The sequence below is a fragment of the Heptranchias perlo genome, unplaced genomic scaffold, assembly GCF_035084215.1.
Source record: "Heptranchias perlo isolate sHepPer1 unplaced genomic scaffold, sHepPer1.hap1 HAP1_SCAFFOLD_56, whole genome shotgun sequence".
Classification (NCBI taxonomy): domain Eukaryota; kingdom Metazoa; phylum Chordata; class Chondrichthyes; order Hexanchiformes; family Hexanchidae; genus Heptranchias; species Heptranchias perlo.
The window spans coordinates 2,092,132-2,114,484 of NW_027139581.1; the positions used below are offsets into that span (position 1 = coordinate 2,092,132).

General features: G+C 44.2%; 1 protein-coding gene and 1 pseudogene across 1 annotated transcript; both read left to right on the forward strand.

Moving 5' to 3' along the window:
• LOC137315739 (zinc finger protein 850-like) overlaps window positions 1-22,353 on the forward strand; it is a 106,905-nt pseudogene that overhangs the window by 37,633 nt on the left and 46,919 nt on the right.
• LOC137315713 (probable G-protein coupled receptor 139) lies at window positions 15,265-18,744 on the forward strand. Its single transcript, XM_067980222.1, has 2 exons — window positions 15,265-15,334; window positions 17,840-18,744. Exons 1-2 carry the CDS (start codon window positions 15,265-15,267, stop codon window positions 18,742-18,744), a joined length of 975 nt encoding a protein of 324 aa, XP_067836323.1.

Here is a 22,353-nt window from a genome sequence, read left to right on the forward strand (position 1 = left end):
GGGCTGATAATACAATGGTCAGTAAGGATACATAGGGGCTGATAATACAATGGCCAGTAAGGATACATAGCGGCTGATAATACGATGGTCAGTAATGATCCATAGGGCTGATAATACAATGGTCAGTAAGGATACATAGGGGCTGATAATACGATGGTCAGTAATGATATATGGAGGTTGATATCACAATGGTCATTCTGGATACATGGGAGCTGATAATACAATGGTCAGTAAGGATACATTGGGTCTGATCATACAATGGCCAGTAAGGATATAGGGGGCTGATAATACAACGGTTAGTATGGATACATTAGGGCTGATAATACAATGGTCAGTAAGGGTACACGGGGGCTGATAATACAATGGTCAGTAAGGATACATGGGGGCTGATAATACAATGGTCAGAAAGAATATAGGGGGCTGATAATACAACGGTTAGTATGGATACATTAGGGCTGATAATACAATGGTCAGTAAGGGTACACGTGGGCTGATAATACAATGGTCAGTGAGGATACATGGGGGCTGATAATACAATGGTCAGTAAGGGTACATGGGGGCTGAGAATACAGTGGTCAGTAAGTATACATGGGGCTGATTACACAATGGTCAGAAAGAATATATGGGGCTGATAATACAACGATTAGTATGGATACATAGGTCTGATAATACAATGGTCAGTAAGGGTACATGGGGGCTGAGAATACAATGGCCAGTAAGGGTACATGGTGTCTGATAAGGTAATGGTCAGTCAGGATAAATGTGGCTGATAATACAATGGTAGGTACGGATAAATGAGCGATGATAATGCAATGGTCATTAAGGATACACGGGGTCTGATAATGCAATTGTCAGTATGGATACAGGAGAATGATAATACAACGGTCGGTTATTATAATTGGAGCTGATTATACAATGGTCAGAAAGGATGCAGGTGGATGATAATACAATGGTCTTCAAGGATACATGGCTCTGATAATACAATGGTGAGTATGGATGCAAGAGGATGACAATACAATGGTAACTAAGGATACCGAAGGATGATAATACAATGGTCAGTAAAGATACATGGGGGCTGATAATTCAATTGCCAGTAAGGATACATGGGGGCTGATAATACAGTGGTCAGGAAGGATATCTGGGGTTGATGATACAACGGTCAGTCAGGATACATGGGGCGGATAATTCAATGGTCATTTAGGATATCTGGGGTTGATAATACAACGTTAAGTAAGGATACACGGGGTCTGATAAAACAAACTGCATTAAGGATATTTGGGGCTAATCATACAATGGCCAATGTTGATACATGGGACTGATAATACAATGGTCATTAAGTTCCAGAGGGGTTGATAATACACTGGTCAGTAAGGATACCTGGGGACTGATAATACAACGGTCTGTGTGGGTACACGGGTGTTGATAATACAATGATAAATAAGGGTACATGGTGTCTGATAAGACAATGGTCAATCAGGGTAAATGGGGCTGATAATACAATGGTCAGTAAGGATACATGGGGTCTGATAATACAACTGTCAGTGAGGATACATGGGGTCTGATAATACAATGGTCAGTAAGGATACATGGGGGCTGATAATACAATGGTCAGTAAGGATACATGGGGGCTGATAATACAATGGTCAGTAAGGATACATGGGGTCTGATAATACAATGGTCAGTAAGGATACATGGGGTCTGATAATACAACTGTCAGTGAGGATACATGGGGTCTGATAATACAATGGTCAGTAAGGATACATGGGGGCTGATAATACAATGGTCAGTAAGGATACATGGGGGCTGATAATACAATGGTCAGTAAGGATACACCGCGGCTGATAAAACAATGAGTAAAAGGGCTGTCAAAGGAAGCGTGGGACTGATTTGGGACAAAAAGGGAGATCTTCTTGTGGAGGCAGTGGGCATGGCTGAGGTACTAAATGAATGCATCGCATCAGTCTTCAAGTGAGAAGAGGATGCTGCCACTGTCACAGTAAAGGAGGAGGTAGCAGCGATATCAGATAGGGCAAAAATAGGTAAAGAGGAGGTACTTGAAAGGTTGGCAGCTCTCAAAATAGAAATATCAACCGATCCTAACCAGATCCATCCTGTGTGGCTGAGGGAAGGAAGGGTAGAAATTGCAGAGGCTCTGGCCACAATCTTCCAATCCTCCTTAGATACGGGGCAATGCCAGATTATTGGAGGAACGCAATTGCTATACCCCTGCTCAATAAAGAGGGGAGAGATAAACCCGGCAATTACAGGCCAATCAGCCGAACGTCAGTGGTGGGGAAACTTTTAGAGACAATAATCCACGACAAAATTATTTTGCACTTGGAAAAGAATGGCCTAATAAGTGAATGTCAGCACGGATTAGTCAACGGAAAATCGCGTTTGAATAAATTGAGTGAGTTCTTTGATGAAGTGATGGAGAGGGTTGATAAGGGCAGTGTGGTAGATGTTGTAAATATGGACTTTCAAAAGGCTTTTCATGAAGTAAACTTAACAGACAAAATTGAAGCATATGGAATTAAAGGGACAGCGGCAATGTGGATAAAATATTGGCATAGGGTCAGAAAGCAGAGAGTAATGGAAAACGGTTGTTTTGCAGGCCGGAGGGAAGCATACAGTGGTGTTCCCCAGGGGTTGGTGTTAGGACCATTTTTTTTTATTCGTTCACGGGATGTGGGCGTCGCTGGCGAGTCCACATTAATTGCCCATCCCTAATTGCCCTCGAGAAGGTGGTGGTGAGCCGCCTTCTTGAACCGCTGCAGTCCTTGTGGTGACGGTTCTCCCACAGTGCTGTTGGGAAGGGAGTTCCAGGATTTTGACCAGGCGACAATGAAGGAACGGCGATATATTTCCAAGTCGGGATGGTGTGTGACTTGGAGAGGAACGTGCAGGTGGTGTTGTTCCCATGTGCCTGCTGCTCTTGTCCTTCTAGATGGTACAGGTCGCGGGTTTGGGAGGTGCTGTCGAAGAAGCCTTGGCGAGTTGCTGCAGTGCATCCTGTGGATGGTACACACTGCAGCCACAGTGCGCCGGTGGTGAAGGGAGTGAATGTTTAGGGTGGTGGATGGGGTGCCAATCAAGCGGGCTGCTTTATCTTGGATGGAGTCGAGCTTCTTGAGTGTTGTTGGAGCTGCACTCATCCAGGCAAGTGGAGAGTATTCCATCACACTCCTGACTTGTGCCTTGTAGATGGTGGAAAGGCTTTGGGGAGTCAGGAGTTGAGTCACTCGCCGCAGAATACCCAGCCTCTGACCCGCTCTCGTAGCCACATTATTTATATGGCTGGTCCAGTTAAGTTTCTGGTCAATGGTGACCCCCAGGATGTTGATGGTGGGGGATTCGGCGATGGTAATGCCGTTGAATGTCAAGGGGAGGTGGTTGGACTCTCTCTTGTTGGAGATGGTCATTGCCTGGCACTTACCTGGTGCGAATGTTACTTGCCACTTATGAGCGCATGCCTGGATGTTGTCCAGATCTTGCTGCATGCGGGCTCGGATTGCTTCATTATTTGAGGGGTTGCGAATGGAACTGAACACTGTGCAGTCATCAGCGAACATCCCCATTTCTGACCTTATGATGGAGGGAAGGTCATTGATGAAGCAGCTGAAGATGGTTGGGCCTAGGACACTGCCCTGAGGAACTCCAGCAGCAATATCCTGGGGCTGAGATGATTGGCCTCCAACAACCACTACCATCTTCCTTTGTGCTAGGTATGACTCCAGCCACTGGAGAGTTTTCCCCCTGATTCCCATTGACTTCAATTTTACTAGGGCTCCTTGGTGCCACACTCGGTCAAATGCTGCCTTGATGTCAAGGGCAGTCACTCTCACCTCACCTCTGGAATTCAGCTCTTTTGTCCATGTTTGGACCAAGGCTGTAATGAGGTCTGGAGCCGAGTGGTCCTGGCGGAACCCAAACTGAGCATCGGTGAGCAGGTTATTGGTGAGTAAGTGCCGCTTGATAGCACTGTCGACGAAACGGTCCATAACTTTGCTGATGATTGAGAGTAGACTGATGGGGCGGTAATTGGCCTGATTGGATTTGTCCTGCTTTTTGTGAACAGGACGTACCTGGGCAATTTTTCACATTGTCGGGTAGATGCCAGTTTTGTAGCTGTACTGGAACAGCTTGGCTAGAGGCGCAGCTAGTTCTGGAGCACAAGTCTTCAGCACTGCAGCTGGGATGTTGTCGGGGCCCATAGCCTTTGCTGTATCCAGTGCACTCAGCCGTTTCTTGATATCACGTGAAGTGAATCGAATTGGCCGAAGACTGGCTTCCGTGCTATATGTGATCTACATTAATGGCCTGGACTTAGGTATACAGGGTATAATTTCAAAGTTTTCGGATGATATGTAACTCAGGAATGCAATAAGCAATGTGAAGGCTGGTAACAGACTTCAGGAGGACATGGAAAGAGCCAGAGGCGACATGAAGAAAGATTGTTTTAATGCAGATATTTGTAATGATGTGGAATGCACGGCCTGAAAGGATGGTGAAAGCAAATTGAATAGTAACTCTCAAAAGAGAATTGGATAAATACTGGAAAAGAAAAAAAAATAGAGGCTCGAGGGGCTGAATGGCCTCCTCATGTTCCTCTGTTCCGAAGCTAACTCCACTTGCCCATGATGCCTGTAATAGCCATATTATCATTGTTTAATGATAAAACCCATATAGAACCACGGTTATGTTCCAACAATGGAAACTTATTTTAACCCTGGCGAATGGTTTTCCTCTTGAACGAACGATTGTCTTTGAAATGTGACACACACTGACCGCCCATTATTCTCATATCATTGGTCACCGCCCACCAGCCGCCCTCCTGTGTCCATGAAGATGAGTCTGACGGACAGATTAATCCCATTTTAAATGATCTTCCTCCACATTTACCAGGAATACAAGTGTCTGCCCCCTTCCACATAGAGGCGCGAGGCATTGTCTGTGACTCCGTGCAGTCGCCTCGATGGGAAGTTTAAACCAATGGGAAGCAAGTCTGAAACTGCAGATAAATCCTTGTGACTGTAGTGCCTGGATTTCTGTCCCATTCACCAAACACCTGGGTTCGGGTAAAGATACATTGATCACCTATTCCTCTATTACCCGGATATTCTTGAGGCTAAGATCCTCCCCAGATTTGGCTGCTCCCTCGGGAGCTCGTTTGCACTGTCGCTCTATGCTTGGCCATCCGTTGCCAACCTTTGCCCTTTCTCCCCCAGTCTCCCCTCTTCCACTGTTTAAGTTCCCCTGGCTCCAATGGTGGGTGCATTATGGCCCTAACTACAAGTTCAAGCTGCAAGTTTAAAGTTACCTGGGCCCACTGCCCATCCCCCGACCATGCCTACTCTTTGTTTTCATCACTGAGGCTGGATCTTTGCTCAAATTTGGATTCCAAATTCCTGGCCTTCTCTGCCGTCAAGACGACGCTTCTCCACTGGACTACACTGCAAGACTCAGCTGATGTGACTCTGATCTGCTATTCAGTTGCTTAAGTTTTCAGGTAACTTTGTCCAGACACACAGCCCAACCCCCACCACTGCTGTTATCTGCTGAGCTGATGACTGTCCCATTGGTCCTACTGGTTTTTCAGTTTTATTTTACTGAAGTGAGAATTCCTGGCCAGAAATTCACTCTCCTGGGCCGTAGTCCATCTCTCCACCGCTTCTGGATCTTACAATGACCTCCAACTTCGCCACCGTTTTTCGGCCCCGCCATCGATTCTGCACACATCCGGGCTCTTCATTCTCACGGAAATACCTCCAGCAGTGCCTTCTCTGGTACTTCAAATAGCGTCTGGATTCTCTCTCCCTCCACACCTGTCTCCGAACCAGGACATCATTTCGTCGATGCTCCAAGCTGACTCCATCCTATCTACGTCACCTTTATCCCACCACGGGATCACTGACTATAACTTTGTTCTCCCTCCTATTGTCGCCTCTATTCTCTGTTTATTACCAGGACATTTCTATCCCAATCTTGCGCCTATGTAACTTGAGTTTCCCTGTGTCCATTCACGTGTGTGTTTTTGCTGCCGCTCCAGACCCGAGCCCATCGCTTCTATTTCCCCTTTTTTCTTCTTTTCTCTTTACCCCTCCTAGGCCCCTCCCTTCTGTCGTCATGCCTCCTTTCATTTCTCTCCTCTCGGGTACTCTGCCCCCCCAATCCCTATCCCAAACCTTCAGCACTCCTCCACCTTCCTACTCTCCTACCGCCATCCCAGGCTTGACTCCCTCTTAGATAATCCCACAGCTTCCTTCTGTGCCTCTCTTGACATCCTCTGAAGGGCCCATTGAGACACTCGTCGCTACCTCCTTTTGAGCAGCAACCCCAACTGCCCCTTCCGACTCTCTCACCGACCTTCCAACCCAACGTATCCGCTGTGGGCTACCCTTCCTGTCCCACTCACCCCTCCCAGCGCTGACACTGTCGATTCTACCAGTGGATCAGCTATCGCCGCCCCTCTCCGCATCTCCCTCCAGAATGTCCGTTCACTTGTGATCAAAGCCCTTGCGATCCATGATCTTACTGTGGATGATTGCATCGATATCATGGCCTTGACAGAAACCTGGCTGACGGGTGATGACACTTTCCCCCTTAATTGAGCCTGACGCCTGGTTATATCTATCACTTGACCCGCCCAGACCGCCGCGGTGGCGGTGTGCATCTTATCACCAAATCACTCCAATGTCTGACCCCCTACTCCACTGGCACCTTCTCCTCCTTTGAGCATCTCACGTTGTTCCGCTCCTCTCACCTCTCCTATAAAATCCTCGTTCTCCACAGCCACGCAAATCCCACGCCAAGTTTCTCACCGAGATATCTTCACTGCTTTCCTCCCTCAGCCTCTGCACCGAGCGACTTCTCATCCTCGGTGATTTCAATCTCCATCTCAACTCATCATGTTCTCTCTTCTCTGAGTTCACTGCCCTCCTATCCTCCCTTAATCTCTCATATGAACATACGAACTGGGAATCCATGAGTAGCTGGGGGCCGTCAGCAGCAGCAGCAGAATTATATTCCAGCACAATCTGTAACCTCATGGCGCGGCATATTCCTCACTCGTAAGAGGACATTCGGCCCCTCGAGCCTGATCTGCCATTTGATAAGATCATGGCTGATCTGATTGTGACCTCAACCCCACTTTCCCGTCTGCCTACAATAACATTTGACTCCCTTGATAATCAGGAATCTATCTCACTCAGCCTTAAAAATATTCAATGACCCTGCCTCCCCCGCTCTCTGGGGAAGGGAGTTCCACAGACTCACGACCCTCTGAAAGAAAAAAAATCTCCTCATCTCCATCTTAAATTGGTGACCCCTTATTTTTAAACTGTGGTCCTAGTCTCTCTAGTCTCTCCCACAAGGGGAAACATCCTCTCAGCAGCTGCCCATTCCAGTCCTCTCATGATCTTATGTGTTTCAATGAGATCACCTCTCAGTCTTCTAAACTCCAGTGTATACAGTCCCTACTTGTCCAACCTTTCCTCATAAGTTAACCCCCTCATCCCAGGAATCAGTCGAGTGAATCGCCTCTGAACCGCCTCCAAAGTAATTATGTCCTTTCTTAAATAAGGAGACCAAAACTGCACACAGTATTCCAGATGTCGCCTCACCAATGCCTGTACAACTGTAGCAAAGCATCTCCACTTTTATTTTCCATTCTCCTTGCAATAAATGACATCATTCCATTTGCCTTCCCAATCACTTGCTGTACCTGCATACTGACTTTCTGTGATTCTTGTACTCGGACACCCAGATCCCTCTGTACCTCAGAGTTCTGCAATCTCTCTCAATTTAAATAATGTGCTGCTTTTCTATTCCTCTTGCCAAAGTGGACAAGTTCACATTTTCCCACATTATACACCATCTGCCAGATTTTTGCCCACTCAACATAATTAACCTATTTATATCCCTTTGTAGACACCTTATCTCCCCTTCACAACTTACTTTCCTACCTACCTTTATGTCATAAGCAAATTTAGCAACTACACATTCGGTCCCTTCATCCAATTCATTGATATAGATTGTAAATAGTTGAGACCCAAGCACTGATCCCTGTGGCACTCCACTCCTTGTAACTTGCTATCCTGAAAATGACCCATTTTTGTCTACTCTCTGTTTCCTGTTAACTAACCAATCCTTTACCATAAGGTCGCTCACCGTCCATATAAATTCCCCATTCAATTTCATAGCCACCGCCTCGACCTTGCCAGCTCACGTGACCTCTCTTCTCCTATCGTGTCAATCACGGATACGGCCATCTCTGACGACGAAGTTGTATCCCTCTCCAACCGGATCGCCCTACCCCCTCCCAACTGCACTTCTTTCTGTGTTCGTCCCTGGAACAAACTCTCCCCCAAATCATTTACAACGGCATTTCCAAATTCACAACTGTCTAGCCTTTGCCCCTCCAATCACACCCTCACCTCCACCTTTGATGCCCTTGTCCCCATTAAAACCATTATTCTCTCTCACCCGGGTCGCGCGCCCTGGTACGGCCCCCGTCACCACTCCCTTAGGTCCAGTGGACGCAAACTTGAACGTTTCTGGTGGACAACTGGTATAGTCATAAAGAAAATATAGGATCAAATATAAGAGTAATATGGGACATGACATGTGGTAAGTGTAACATGGTTGAGAGGAACAGGTGACTTTGGACCTTGGGTTCCGAAAGCTCTCCACCACTGGGGTTTCCCTCCCCTCATGCCTGGGTCTGATGTTGATAATTTATTGAGATTGATTTTCATGTTTAGTTAACAACTCGATTAACATTGCATCATGCGACTACCCAGGATGGTAGAAGGTCAACTAGATGGTCCTTGGTCTTTCTTTCCTTTTGGAATTTTTATGTTCTTTAAACCACAAGGCCGCTTTGAAAATGGGAACCGCCTCTGGAAACTTGTCACGCTGCAATTGCACCCACCCACCAGCAGTGGCACTGCAGCGCCTTCACTGGCAAGAGAGTGCAACTGCATCGTGCCAAGTTCCGTCGGCGTTTCCCATTCCAAATGTGGTACAATCACATTGTTAGTGATATTCTTCGGCTCAAATTTGATGATTCTGAGCATATTGGCATGCAAACTGTAAATCAGCGATCTTGATTATTACATGTCTGTTTAACCATGTAAGTAAACAAAAAACATTAAAAAATCACAATGAACATGTCTGCTTTGGAATACACAGAGGAAGTCCCGCTCACCCATCACCACTGTTCTCGCTGTCCCACATTGTTTCCCAGTTCCCCAACGCCTCCAATTTAAAATCCTCATCCTCGTCTTTAAAACCCTCCAAGGCCTCACTCCTCCCTATCTCTGGAACCTCCTCCAGCCCTACAACCACCTGAGATCTCTGCGCTCCTGCAATTCTGGCGTCTTATCCACCCCCACACTTTTCTTCCAACCATTGGCGGCCGTGCCTCCAGCCGTCTAGGCCCCAAGCTCTGGAATTCCCTCCCAAAACCGCTCCACCTCCTTCAAGACCCTCCTCGGAAACCCCCTCTTCGCCCAAGCTTTCGGCCGATCCTCATAATACCTCATTCTGTAGTTCAGTGTCCATTTATATCTGATTATGCATCTGCGAAGCGCCTTAGGTCAAGAAGTTTGCAGATGATATAAAAATTGACCGTGTTGTTGATAGTGAGGAGGAAAGCTGTAGACCGCAGGAAGATATCAATGGACTGGTCAGATGGGGAGAAAATTGACAAATGGAATTCAATCTACAGAAGTGTGAGGTAATGCATTTCGGGACAGACAAGGCAAGGGAGTACACAATAAATGGGAGGATACTGAGAGGTTTAGGGGAACAAAGGGACCTTGGAGTGCATGACCACAGACCCCTGAAGTAGCAGGATAGGTAGATAAGGTGGTTAAAAAGGCATATGGAATACTTTCCTTTATTAGCCAAGGCATAGAATTGAAGAACAGGGAGTTTATGCCAGAACTGTATAAAACATTGGTCAGGCCACAGCTTGAGTACTGCGTATAGTTCTGGCCACCACGTTACAAGAAAGACGTGATTGCACTCGAAAGAGTACAGAGGAGATTTACGAGGATGTTGCCACTTCTGTAGAATTTTAGCTATGAGGAAAGATTGGAAAGGCTGGAGCAGTTTTCTTTGGAACAAAGGAGTCTGAGGGGAGATTTAATTGAGGTGTTTAAAATTATGACTGGACTAGATAGAGTGCATCGGGAGGACCTATTACCCTTAGCAGAGGGGTAATTGACCAGGGGACATAGATTTCAAGTGATTGGTAGAAGGATTAGAGGGGAGCTGAGAAGAATCTTTTTCACCCAGAGGTTGGTGGGGTCTGGAACTCGATGCCTGAAAGGGTGTTAGAGGCAGAAATCCTCAACTCATTGAAAAATTACTTGGATTTGCACTTGAAGTGCCGTAACCTACACGGCTATAGACCAAGTGCTGGAAATTAGGATTAAGCTAGATAGCTCTTTTTCGGCCGGCACGGACAAGATGGGCCGAATGGCCTCCTTCTGTGCTGTAACTTTCTATGTTTCCATGATTCAGCCCCTCGTATCAGTTACAAAGGAACAGTCGGAAGCCTCGTCAGACCCCTTCCCTGTTACACAGGAACAGGAGGATGCCCATTAATCCCCTTCAACTTGTTATACAGGAACAGGAGGAGTCCACTCTGCCTCTCAAGCCTGTTACACAGAAACAGGAGGAGGCCATTCAACACCTCGAGCCTTTCCCGCCACTTTATTAAATCTTTGCCGATCTGTATCTCACTCCATTTCCCCGCCTTAGCTCCATATCCCTCGATCCCCAGGTCAAATAAAAGGGGAGGTTTTATTACTTACTACTTTGTACTGAAAACAGAATCTGATCCTGTTCAGAAACTAGAAACCAGGGAAACAGACAGACTAAGTGAGTGGGCAAAACTGGGGCAGAATTTATGTTTAATGTGGGCAAGTGTGAGACCATTCGCTTTGGGTCAGAGAAAAACAAAGGAGAATATTTTCTTAATGGGGAGAGATTAGGAACCGTGGATGAGCAGAGAGATTTAGGGGTTCAAGTACACAATTCACCAAAATTAATCAAAAGCCCATTGGGCTGTTGACCTTTATCTCAAGAGGGCTGGAATACAAAGGGGTGGAAATTATGCTTCAATTGTTTGGAGCTCTGGTCAGACCCCATCAGGAGACTGTCTTCAGTTCTGGGCACCGAACCTCAGGAAGGATATATTGGCCTTGGAGGGGGAGCAGCGCAGATTCACCAGAATGATACAGGGGCTTAAATCGCTGCATTATAAGGACAGGTTGCATAAAATTGGCTTGTATTCCCTATAGTTTGGAGGGTTGTGCGGAAAACTGATCGAGGCGTTTAAAATGATCGGGGGATTAGATAGGGGAGATACGGAGAAACTATTTCCTCTGGTGGGGGATTCCAGAGCAAGGGGGCTAATCTTAAAATTATAACTAAACTGTTCAAGGGAGATGTCAGAAAGCATTTCTTCACACAAAGAGCAGTAGAAATCTGGAACCGTCTCCCCGAAAAGGCTGTGGATGCTGGGGGTCAATTGAAGCTTTAAAGACTGAGATTGATAAGATTTTTGTTGGGTGAGGGGATCAAAGGAGACGGAACAAAGGCGAGGAAGTGGAGTTGAGGTCCAGATCAGCCACCATCTAATAGAATGGCGGAACAAGCTGGAGGGTCTGAATGGCCTCCTTCTGTTCCTATGCTCATGAGTGATTAAAGTTAGAGGTACGGCAAGCACCACAAGTGGGGTCTAATCGCGTCCACACCACCACCGCAACAGCTTGTTACAACAACAATTTGCACCTGTCCTCGATCCCTTCTGAAACTACTGACCTTGTCTCTCTTCCCATTGGGTATTTTGACAGCTGATTTTCATTTGTCCCTTTCCGTAACTACTTTAATCCTAACTATATTATGATCACTGTTTCCCAGATGTTCTCCCAATGAAACACACTCCACCTGCCCTATTTCATTCCATAGAACTGGATCCAGCCCTGCTTCCTTCCTCTTTGGGCTAGAAACATACAGATTAAGAAAGTTCTCCTGTTCACATTTTAAGTATTCTTCACCCTCCTTTCCCGTTACGTTGGTTTCCCCCAGTCTTCTCTGTTTCTGTGGAAATAGTTCCAATATCTAACCCGAATACAGTTTCCCTTCCTGGGCTTCATTAGAGTAAATCTGCACTGTGCTCTCTATGGCTTTAATGTCGTTTCTATAATGGGATGCACAAAGCTGCACACAATACTCTGGAAATGTAGGCCAACCCATGTTTTGTACAAATTTGTCATTGCTTCTTTATATTTGTACTGTTTGAGCTACTTATAAAATTCAAAATGCTGTTTGCATTTGTTTATAATTTATGGAGCTGCCGTCACGATTCCATGGAATTACACATTTAAGTACTTAATTCTCACTTTTATTCAACATCATTCGGCGTCTTTTCATTAACTGTATACACAAATTCATTGATTTGCTTCAAATATGTATCACTTAGCATTAAAATGCAGCTTCCTCGTGTCTGCTCAATCCAGACAAGCCTTCTACATCGTTCTTTAATGTTGTTATAGTCTTCCTCATATTTTGCCAAACCCTGCATTTGTTTCCCAGCAAAATTAGAGATTGTCCTCCGTCAGTCTAAGTCCAAATCATCTCGACAAACCGTGGGACTTAGTGGGGTTTGGCACATGGACAGTCCTTTTTTAACCCGAGCACTGCAGCCTGCTCCACAGTTTTCGATCCAATGATGGATTCTAAGAGTCTCTCCACAAATAAGGTTAGAACCTCTGGTCTACACGTATCCAATGGATTTCTCTCTCCCTCCCGTACCAATAACAACAATCTAATTTCATACCAAGTCAACACAATGTCAGAACATACGGGGCCTTTCTCAATCAGCCCCAGGGAGCAGTGATATCGCAGATTGGATGGCAAAAAGTGAAACAGTCCCAAACCGAAGAGAATAACTATTAAAGCTTCATCCTTGTCATCAGCCAGGGTGCAGTAAAATCAGTTATAACCAAAGAGAAAAAAGACAAATAACGAATAAATCATCATCTTAGTCACTGTAGCTGGTCTCATCTTAGATAGCAGACTCCCTAAAGGTTGTCTCACAAAGGGACAAACTTATTTCAATGTGTTGTCTGTAGACAAACCAACTTATGTTGTTCTAACAAAAAGATTTCTCCGAGTAGTTGCCGAAATTAATGTATCTCATCAAATCCGCCTATTACATAAATCTCTTTCTGGTACAAGAATATTAGCCCAGTAATTACTTTTGCTCATACAGTGGACAACTAATGAACACATTCCAATAAAAATCAACAACAACTTGCATTCACAGACCGCCTTTAATGTAATAAACATTCCCAAGGGGATTCACAGGGGCTGGAAGTAAAACAGGCACAAACGGAATCAGGAGGTATGATGAAATCTTTCGGCAAGGAGGGTTTAAGGGGGGTGTAAAACGAGAGACGGAGGGGATAAGGTTGGTTTTAGTTGTGTGGAGGAATGGCCAGCAATGGTGGGATGAAGATAGAGGAGGATGGTAAAGTATAACAATAACTACCTGGATTGATAAAGCGCCTTTTGCATGGACAGAAATTAAAGGTGCTTCACAGAGATATAATCAGACAAAAATGGTCCCTAGCCAAAGATGGGGATATTCGCAGAGGGACAAAAGCTTGGAGCAAGAGATGGATAGAACGAAAGAAAGAAAGTTGCATTCATACAGCGCAGTTCACAATCTCAGTATGTCCCAAAGTGCTTTGCAACCAAAGAAATACTGCTTTAATGTGAGAAACACAGCGGACATACTGCACACAGCAAGATCCCACAAACAGCAATGTGAAATTGAATAGATCATCTGGTTTTAGTGATGTTGGTTGAGGCATAAATATTGGCCCAGACCACCGTGGAGAACTTCCCTGCTTTTCTTCGAATAGTGCCATGGGATCTTGTACATCGACTTGAGGGGACAGACTGGCCCTCGGTTTAACGTCTCATCTGAAGGACAGCACCTGTGACAGTGCAGCATTACCTCAGTACAGCACTGAAATGAAGATATTGTGTTCAAGTCTCTGGAGTGGATCTATGAACCCACAACCTTCTCAACTTCTAACTCAGAGGCAAGAGTTCCACCCACTGAATCACAGCTGATACCTGAAAGTGAGTAATGGAGATGGGGGGAGTTAGGGAGCACATTCTGGGGCGTGGCTGTGGCTTAAGAATAAGCTGCCAATAGTAGGCCAAAGAGACTGTGGATACACAAGCAGCCAGGGGTGGAGGAGAAGAGAGAGGGGCTGTAAAGCTGGGGGCGGTTGCAGAGATAGGGAGGGGTGAGGCTCTTATGTATTTAAGTTTCTAAGAAAGAAATAAATAAATACTTCGGAGACTGGAAGCCAATGCAGCTCAGTAAGGGCTTGGATGATTGGTGAAGGAGTTAGTGAGGGAATGGTTACAGACAGCAGAGTTTTGGATGAGTAAACATTTTTGGAGATGCCGGAGAGGAGAACAAAGGCCAGAGAGGGTAGATAGGCATGGTAAGGGTTTTAGTCGCAGATTGGCAGGGCGAGTGGAACGGGAGTTATTCCGGACCCGGAAGTAGGCGGTCTTTGTGATGGAGAGGATATGGGGTCAGAAGCTCAGCACGGGGTCGAATACGACGTCAAAGTTACGATAAGTGAGGAATCTCAATGGGGCACTTTCAGTCTCCGTCCCTTAATATCACCCACAGTCATTTCGAGGCTGCAATCCTCAACCTGCCCTTTAAATCTCCTCGGGTTAGAGACTCAGAATTCATATTATAACTGGGAAACTGCAGGAAAAGAGTGAAACGGGCCTGGTTGAGACACTGGATTTAATGTACACTGCGGATAAATCGGTATCAATCATAAATGAATCGCTAAGAGTTAATATGTCCAATACAATTATATGAAAACTGTAAATGAAGCCGCTCATTATTGTTGGATCAGTCCTGACTGAGCACAGATTTTAACTTTATTCCTGAGAGAGGTCTCATTAAGATAATGTCCTGGACTTTGAGATGTTTGTGTTAAATCCACCGCATTATTTATATCGGAGTCAAAGCTGCAGATATAATGTGTTTGTTTAAGTGACTGTAACTAATAGCAATGATCACGAGTATAACCGTGTCAGTGGAGTCTTGTCCCCTGTATAAATCAGGGTTCATTGGAATGTATCAGCTCAGAGTACCTGCCGGACTTCTGGTTTCCAGAACAACGGAAGTGACTGCTTCTCACAGAAATGGAATATCCAATAATTTATCAGATAGAAGATATTTACTATCCTGCCCTTGCAGTAATTGGAGTGCCGGGTAAGCTGTTATCTCAGCTGTTAATGGTGTAAATCGGTGTTAACTGTGCTGCTGTACTTAGCAAAATATGTTTGCTCCCTGAATGTCTCACACAGTCGCCTGTTCTGTTCTACCAGTTGACTGATGGAGTCTCTGCTCTTTCAGTTACAGGACTGAGCAGGAATGATCTTTGTGTATCCAACCATGACCTTGTCACTGGATAATTGTCTGCACTAAGTGTGCTGTTCAATAATGGCATCTCTTCAATTGTAAACTTTCGGTCTTGTAGCAATTCCATTATATCTACAATGAACTTTTTATTTCCAACCCTGGCATTGTCACTGAATTATTCTCTGTACTAAATGTATTGGAATCAGGTGTCTGGGCTAAGAGCTGGTATCAGACCATCAGGAGCTCGGAACAGTTTCATGTTGTGGAACGAACGTGTCCTGCAGATTTTTTTCAAAAATGTGTTTTGAGTGATTGATAACGAGACAGCTCACGGTCTCAGTGTTACAAGGAGGCAGCGCAATGTCCTCCCTCCCCAGTTTCATGGTTCAGCTTAACTGGGATTTCAATGTATTTATTGGTTCTCACTCTTATGAAATATTATTTCATTGTGTGTATCTGGCGCAGCTCCAAAGTTCTGGCTACTGAACTGAGTTTACTGCTGACTCTTTCACATCTCCTTCTCTGTGTCACGGTGGATGAGTTTATTGTAAAATGCAATGTTTTGAGGGTATGATAAATCAGTTTGCACTGTATCCATTGGAATCCTGAGCCCTTCTATTTATCTGTCGATTCTTTGCAGCAGCGGTGATGTTGGCGTTTTGTGAATTGAACAACAGCTCCATCTAATGGTGTACTTTATAATTACAATTGTAAACAATTTTACAACACCAAGTAATAGTCCAGCAATTTTATTTTAAATTCACAAGCTTTGGGAGGCTTCCTCCTTCGTCAGGTGAACGATAATTACAGGAGAAGGAATTTCAATTATTGTGAGGTCTGTCTGGAAGAGACATTTGATTCTGTTTCTTCCATGATTTGCAGATGAAGTTAACAGTGTAGGTGTCCAGGTGGAGACTTGGATCTTCTGTAGAAACATTAAACTATTCCACAGAGGATTCACAATTTAACAAACTGACACTGAGAATCGGATCCGTGGAACAGAATGCGCTGCAGGATGTTAGGATTGAATCGGATGTGAAAAGGGGCATTGAGAAAGAGTAGAGATGGCAGAATAATAGATAGAGAAGCGATAGAGACAGAGACGGAGACGTAAAACGAGAGGGAGGGGGAGAACGAACGTGAGAAGAGAGAGAGAAAGAGAGAGAGAGAATGGGAGAGAGACAGAGATAAAGCGGCCATGCGGTGAATCATTCATCGGAATGAACTGTTGAAGCTTCCAGTACAATTATGAAGAGGAAATGTGACTTGAGGATGTCAATAAGAAGTTGTCAGATTGTGAGAGTTTTATTGCACTCTCGCTGGGTGTGTTTATCGTTATCAGGGCATCAGTCTGTTTTGGTGATTATTACTTTTCCTTATTCACTGACTGAATAAATAAACATAATTCAAATGTATTTAAAGAATAGAATTAGTGATTTCTTGATCCTAATGAATTATTAGGATACTGTATTCAAAAACTCAGAATCAGCAGAATTCACTGAAGAACGTGGTTGATTTAATTCATATATTTTAATTTAGTTTTAATTGAATGTGCAAAGTAAATTTAATGAACACATTTTATATCCAACCAGCTGTTCCCTGACACCAATAACCACTGAAGTGAACCGTTCAATGTATTAGTTGGATTGTGTTAGTGGGACCGATAGATTAGATTTCCTCTCACACTCTGCTGCAGTCTCTCCCTGTGAATCCCAGCCTCTCCAACCACCACATTGAATCCTCTGTCTCCTCATCCATTGCTTCAGTTTATCCGCGTTCTCAAACAATCTGCTCCTAACTCCCCTCCTGCTCCGACATGTCCTTTTCCTTGTCTCCCTCCCAATCTCACTCATTGCCTCTGTCTCCAGCTGCCTCTTCCAATCCGATCCGAAGCCTCAAACTCACGGCCACCGCTTTCGGCCTTTCCCCGTTTTGTGCCAGCCTCTGTCGGTTCTCTTAACCCAGGGCAACAAACCAGCTGCACCTCCCTTGTCCCCTTACCTTCCCGGCCTTCGCTCTCTTTCCCGTCAATCTGGAGCCCAAATTCGGCTTTAACCCGGATTCCCGCTCGGTAAAACTCCTTCTCTCTTCCCCACCGGCACTGCGCTCTCACTCGGCCCTTCCAGTGGATCCGGTGCTCATTTATTCACTTTCTTTATCGCTCTCACAATTCGTTATTGATAATTGAGTTTATAAACATCTCTCAGCCTGAAAGCGCTGTCCAGGTTAATGAATCAGTTTCCACCGTTCGATGCAGCAACAAAGCTGGAAATTTAACCTCAGATCCTGTCAAATTGCTGCTTTGGCTCCAGGTCTGATCAGTAATTTCTCTGCTTCCTTTTCTCTCTCTTACAGTTAACTTGTTGGCGATTGTGATCCTGTCCCGAGGAAAGTGCGGGCTCTCCAAGTGTATCAGTCGCTACCTGCTGGGAATGGCAGCGGCCGATCTCCTGGTCGTTATCACTGATCTGATATTGACACGGGTTGGTCTAAGTTATTTCCCCAATTCATTCTTGTTCATTACTCCCGTGTGTCGTCCGATTATGTTCTTGGGTTCTGCAGCCACAGTGGTTTCTGTCTGGCTCACAGTCGCTTTCACCTTTGATCGATTTGTGGCCATTTGTTGTGAGAATCTTAAAAGAAAATATTGCACCGAGAAAACGGCGGCTGTAGTTATAGGAACAGTGAGTGTGTTGGGCTGTTTAGAGAGTGTTCCCTGGTACTTTATATATCAACCTTACCTTATAATTGATAATGTTCCCCGGTATTGTGTCTTTAAACTGAACTTCCGCACTTCCCCAGTGTGGGCCGCATATGAGTTCGTTCACCTCATTTTAACCCCTTGTGTCCCGTTCTTTCTGATTTTGCTGCTCAATGTTCTGACGGTCAGACGTATTTTAGTGGCCAGTCGAGTCCGCAGGGGACTCCGGGGCCGCAGCAATGAAGAGAATCAGAAGGATCCAGAGATGGAGAACCGAAATAAATCCATCATTTTACTCTTCAGTATATCGGGCAGTTTTATCCTATTATGGGTGACCCAGGTTGCAAATAACATTTATCGGCGAATTTCAGACACTCGGTATTATAATCCCTACACTGACCCTCGTTATATCACAGAAGCCACATCACGAATGCTGCAGATTCTCAGTTCCTGCACAAACACGTGTATTTATGTCCTGACCCAGGCTAAATTCAGAGAGGAGCTGAAGAACGCGGTGAAATACCCACTCAATCTAATTGTTAAATTCGTTAAATCGTAGAAAGGGCTGAAGGGTTTCAAGCACAATAACTATTTCTAGCCATTTCATACTCCACCCCCTGCACTACCCACCGGATGGAAAGTACATTTTATATTCGCTGAAATAATCTTGCATCTGATTCTGATGTTACATTATATTGATAATCTGCCCCATTGAGGCGTGATTCGCTCTGCAGACAACGCATGAATTGTTGCTCCAACAGGCGGCACGAAAGAGCTCAACTGGACTTCAACGAAATGGCCGCCCTGCAAAATGGGCAAACCTGTCAATGAAAGTAGCTACTGTGGGCCTGATCAGAATGGGTGCACTCCACATAAATGGAGAGATAGACAGAGAGAGATAGACAGACAGACCAACAAACAGATAGATAGATAGTTAGATAGATAGATAGATAGATAGATAGATAGATAGATAGATAGATAGATAGATAGATAGATAAAGGCATGGAGAGGAAGAGACAGGGTTACACATAGAGATAAACTTACATATAGAGGCAGATAGAAAGGGGAAATGAGAGACAGTTAGAGCCATAAACAGAGAGAAAAGCAGATCATTGAGAAAGACCTAGTGAAGAAAGAGATAGAAAGGAAGACGTGGAGAAAAAGAAAGTGAAAGTGACCGAAGAGCAGAAAGCGGCAGAGAGAAAAGGACAGTTAACAAGTTGAAGAAAGACGGAAAGAAACAGAGTAAGAGATTTGGATGGAGAAACATCTCGAGACAATCAGAAAGAAAAATAAATAAACAGAAAAGAGGGAGAGAGGGAGAAAGAATAAAGGGCAGAAACAGAGAGGGGACAGGAAGATAAATAGAAAAGACAAGAGAGATGGAAAAACATGAAAGGAGAAAAATATAATGAGAAAGAAATACAGGGAGAAAAAGCACAAACAGGAAAGGAGCATGTATACATTAGAAATCAGAGACAGGAAATTAATAACACAGATTAAGAGAAAGAGAGGGAATTTACCAGCGATAGCTAGTTGAGAGAAACAGGTGGACAAATGGAGAAAGAAACTCAGAGGTGCAGAAGGAAAGTGGACAGGAAGTGAGAGGCACACAGGGAAAATTGCAAAGAGAGATTGAAACAGGGCGATAGAGACAAAAGAAGTGAAACAAAGAGAACTGGAGACACAGAAAGAATCAGTGCAGGAGAGAGACAGACTGCAAAAGAGACAAAGTGAGACAACAAAAGAAAGAGGCGGATATTTGCTGGTCTACAAATGGACAATGTAATTCATTAAAACGCAATTTGTACAGTGCCCTTTATATTAACACATCTCAAAACACTTTGCACAATGAATTAATTCTGAACTGCGGAGACAGCTATGTAAATAAATATGTTTATGAATATAATTACTATATATGTATCTGAACAGAAGAAATGGGTATTTTTATGTTGAAAAAAAATCCAATTTTACTGTTACTTTTTCTTCATTTGTATAAAAGATAATGTTGGACTTATTTGCAAGAATTAATGATACATTTACGTAGTCTGCGAACAACGAAATTAAAGTTGATTGTGAATTCATAAAAAAGAAGGAGATGGAGAAAGTGAAGAGAGAAATAAAGAAAAGGAGAGACAGAACAGAGAGAGTGAAAGGCAGAGCGAAAGAGAGAGAAAGAGTTGAAAAGGGGGTGAGAAGGCGAAAAAGACAGATAGACAGAGAGAGTGGGGAGAGAACGAGCGAGAGGGACAGCGAGGCAAATGGAAAGAAGAGATAAAGATGGAAGACATAAACATAGAGATATAAAGAGAGAAGCAAAGGGTGACAGAGAAAAAATGTAGAAATGGAACAGTGATACAGGGATAGAAATTAAAAGAGGGTGAAGTAACAAGAGAGAAAAATGCCAGAAAGAAGACTGAGAAAGATAAATATATTGACAGAGAGACAGAACCAGTGAAAGGCAGACAGATAAAAAAAACAGCAAGGTAGAGACAGGAATGTGATTAACACACAGAGAGCACGAAATAATCATAAAACAACTCATTGTAATCAGCTTGGAGTGGGTGAGTGCAGAAGCAGAACAGCAGCAGATGAAGCAGGCGAGCCAGTTAATGTCTGTTCTGGGGGAACAGGTTTTGGGTTTAATTTTGACAGTTGTTAAGATGATGCCTGGAGGCTGCACAATAAAGTCACTCAGTCTTGTGGAACTGACCCTGCCCTTTATTTACAGCAGGAGTTTTACCAGCTGCTCTGTACAGTGTGTAACTTTCCCAGTGACCTGCTGTATTCTGTATTAAATCAGCCTGTACTCTTACCCCTTCTGCTGTGTTAGTAAACTGGACAGAGTCCCACAGCACTGTAACAAAAAGCAAAATACTCTAAATCTGAAAGAACAAAGGTTATCGTTTCGGGCGTGGAGAATCTTCTTCATCAAAATTCATCCAATCAGAAAAATAGACGTGGGCTATCTACACGTATATAAATTTTTAAAAAACAATATTTAAGTATGCAAAAAGCACAAAGCAAGAGAGGAATCATGGGTAGAGGGGTGTATCAGATTATCTCAGTCAAATGACCCCATGCAGAATGAGAAAGATAGAAAGTCTTGCATGTCTATAGCGCCTTTCCCAGTGTCACGTTGTCCCAAAGCGCTTTACAATCAATGAAATACTTTTAACTGTACTCACGGTTGTAATGCAGGCAGCCAATTTGAGCACAGCAAGCTCCCATAAACAGCAATGAAGAACATGATGAGATAATCTGTTTAGATGTTGGTTGAGTGATAAATATTGGCCAGGACATCGGGGAGAACTCCACTGCTCTTCTTCGAATAGTACCATGGGATCTTTTACATCCACCGATGAGGTCCTCAGTTTAACGACTCATCCGAAAGACGGCATCTCCAACATTGCAGCACTATCTCAGCACTGCAATGGAATGTCAGGCGAGATTTTATGCTCAAATCCCTGGAGTGCAAACTGTGCCCAGGCAAGGACCATTTTTTACCAATCAATATGTGAAAGTTAAGCGTCCAGCAATCAGGCATCAGCTCATGTAACCTGAACTCCAGGTTACAACAATTCTCTCAAAATGATTGCTGATTTTATTTTCATCCGCCATTTGCGGAGTGTCCATAAAATAAGGTAAACGGAATAAAATGAAAACAAAAAAGATTCTTCATGATAACATGAATCAATACCACCAGTGGTAATATAGGGAATGGCATCAAACAGGGAATGGGAGATGCATGTAACAAGAGTACTGTAGTAATCATGGGTGACTTTAATCTACATCTTGACTTGGCCAAACCAAATTGGTAATAATACTGTGGAGGATGAATTCCTGGAGTGAGTCTGAGATGGTTTTTTAGACCAGTACGTTAAGGAGACAACTCGGGAACAGGCTATCCCTAATTGGATATTGTGCAATGAGAAGGGGTTAATTAATGATCTTGTTTGCGTGGTCCTTTTGGAAAGAATGGCCATAACATGATAGAATTCTTCATTTAGATGGAAAGTGAAATAGTCCAATCGAAACTAGGGTCCTAAATCTAAACAAAGGAAACTACGAAGAATGAGGAGTGAGTTGGCTGTGATAGATTGGGGATTACCATGATTGTGGTTAGGCAATGGTTAACATTTAAGGAATGAATGCATGAACTGCATCA

Excerpts from the sequence above, each read along its gene's own strand:
- LOC137315713 (XM_067980222.1), top strand. The coding sequence starts at position 15,265 with ATGGAATATCCAATAATTTATCAGATAGAAGATATTTACTATCCTGCC. Across the intron at positions 15,335-17,839 it reads TGCAGTAATTGGAGTGCCGG|TTAACTTGTTGGCGATTGTG; the intron begins GTAAGCTGTTAT and ends TCTCTCTTACAG.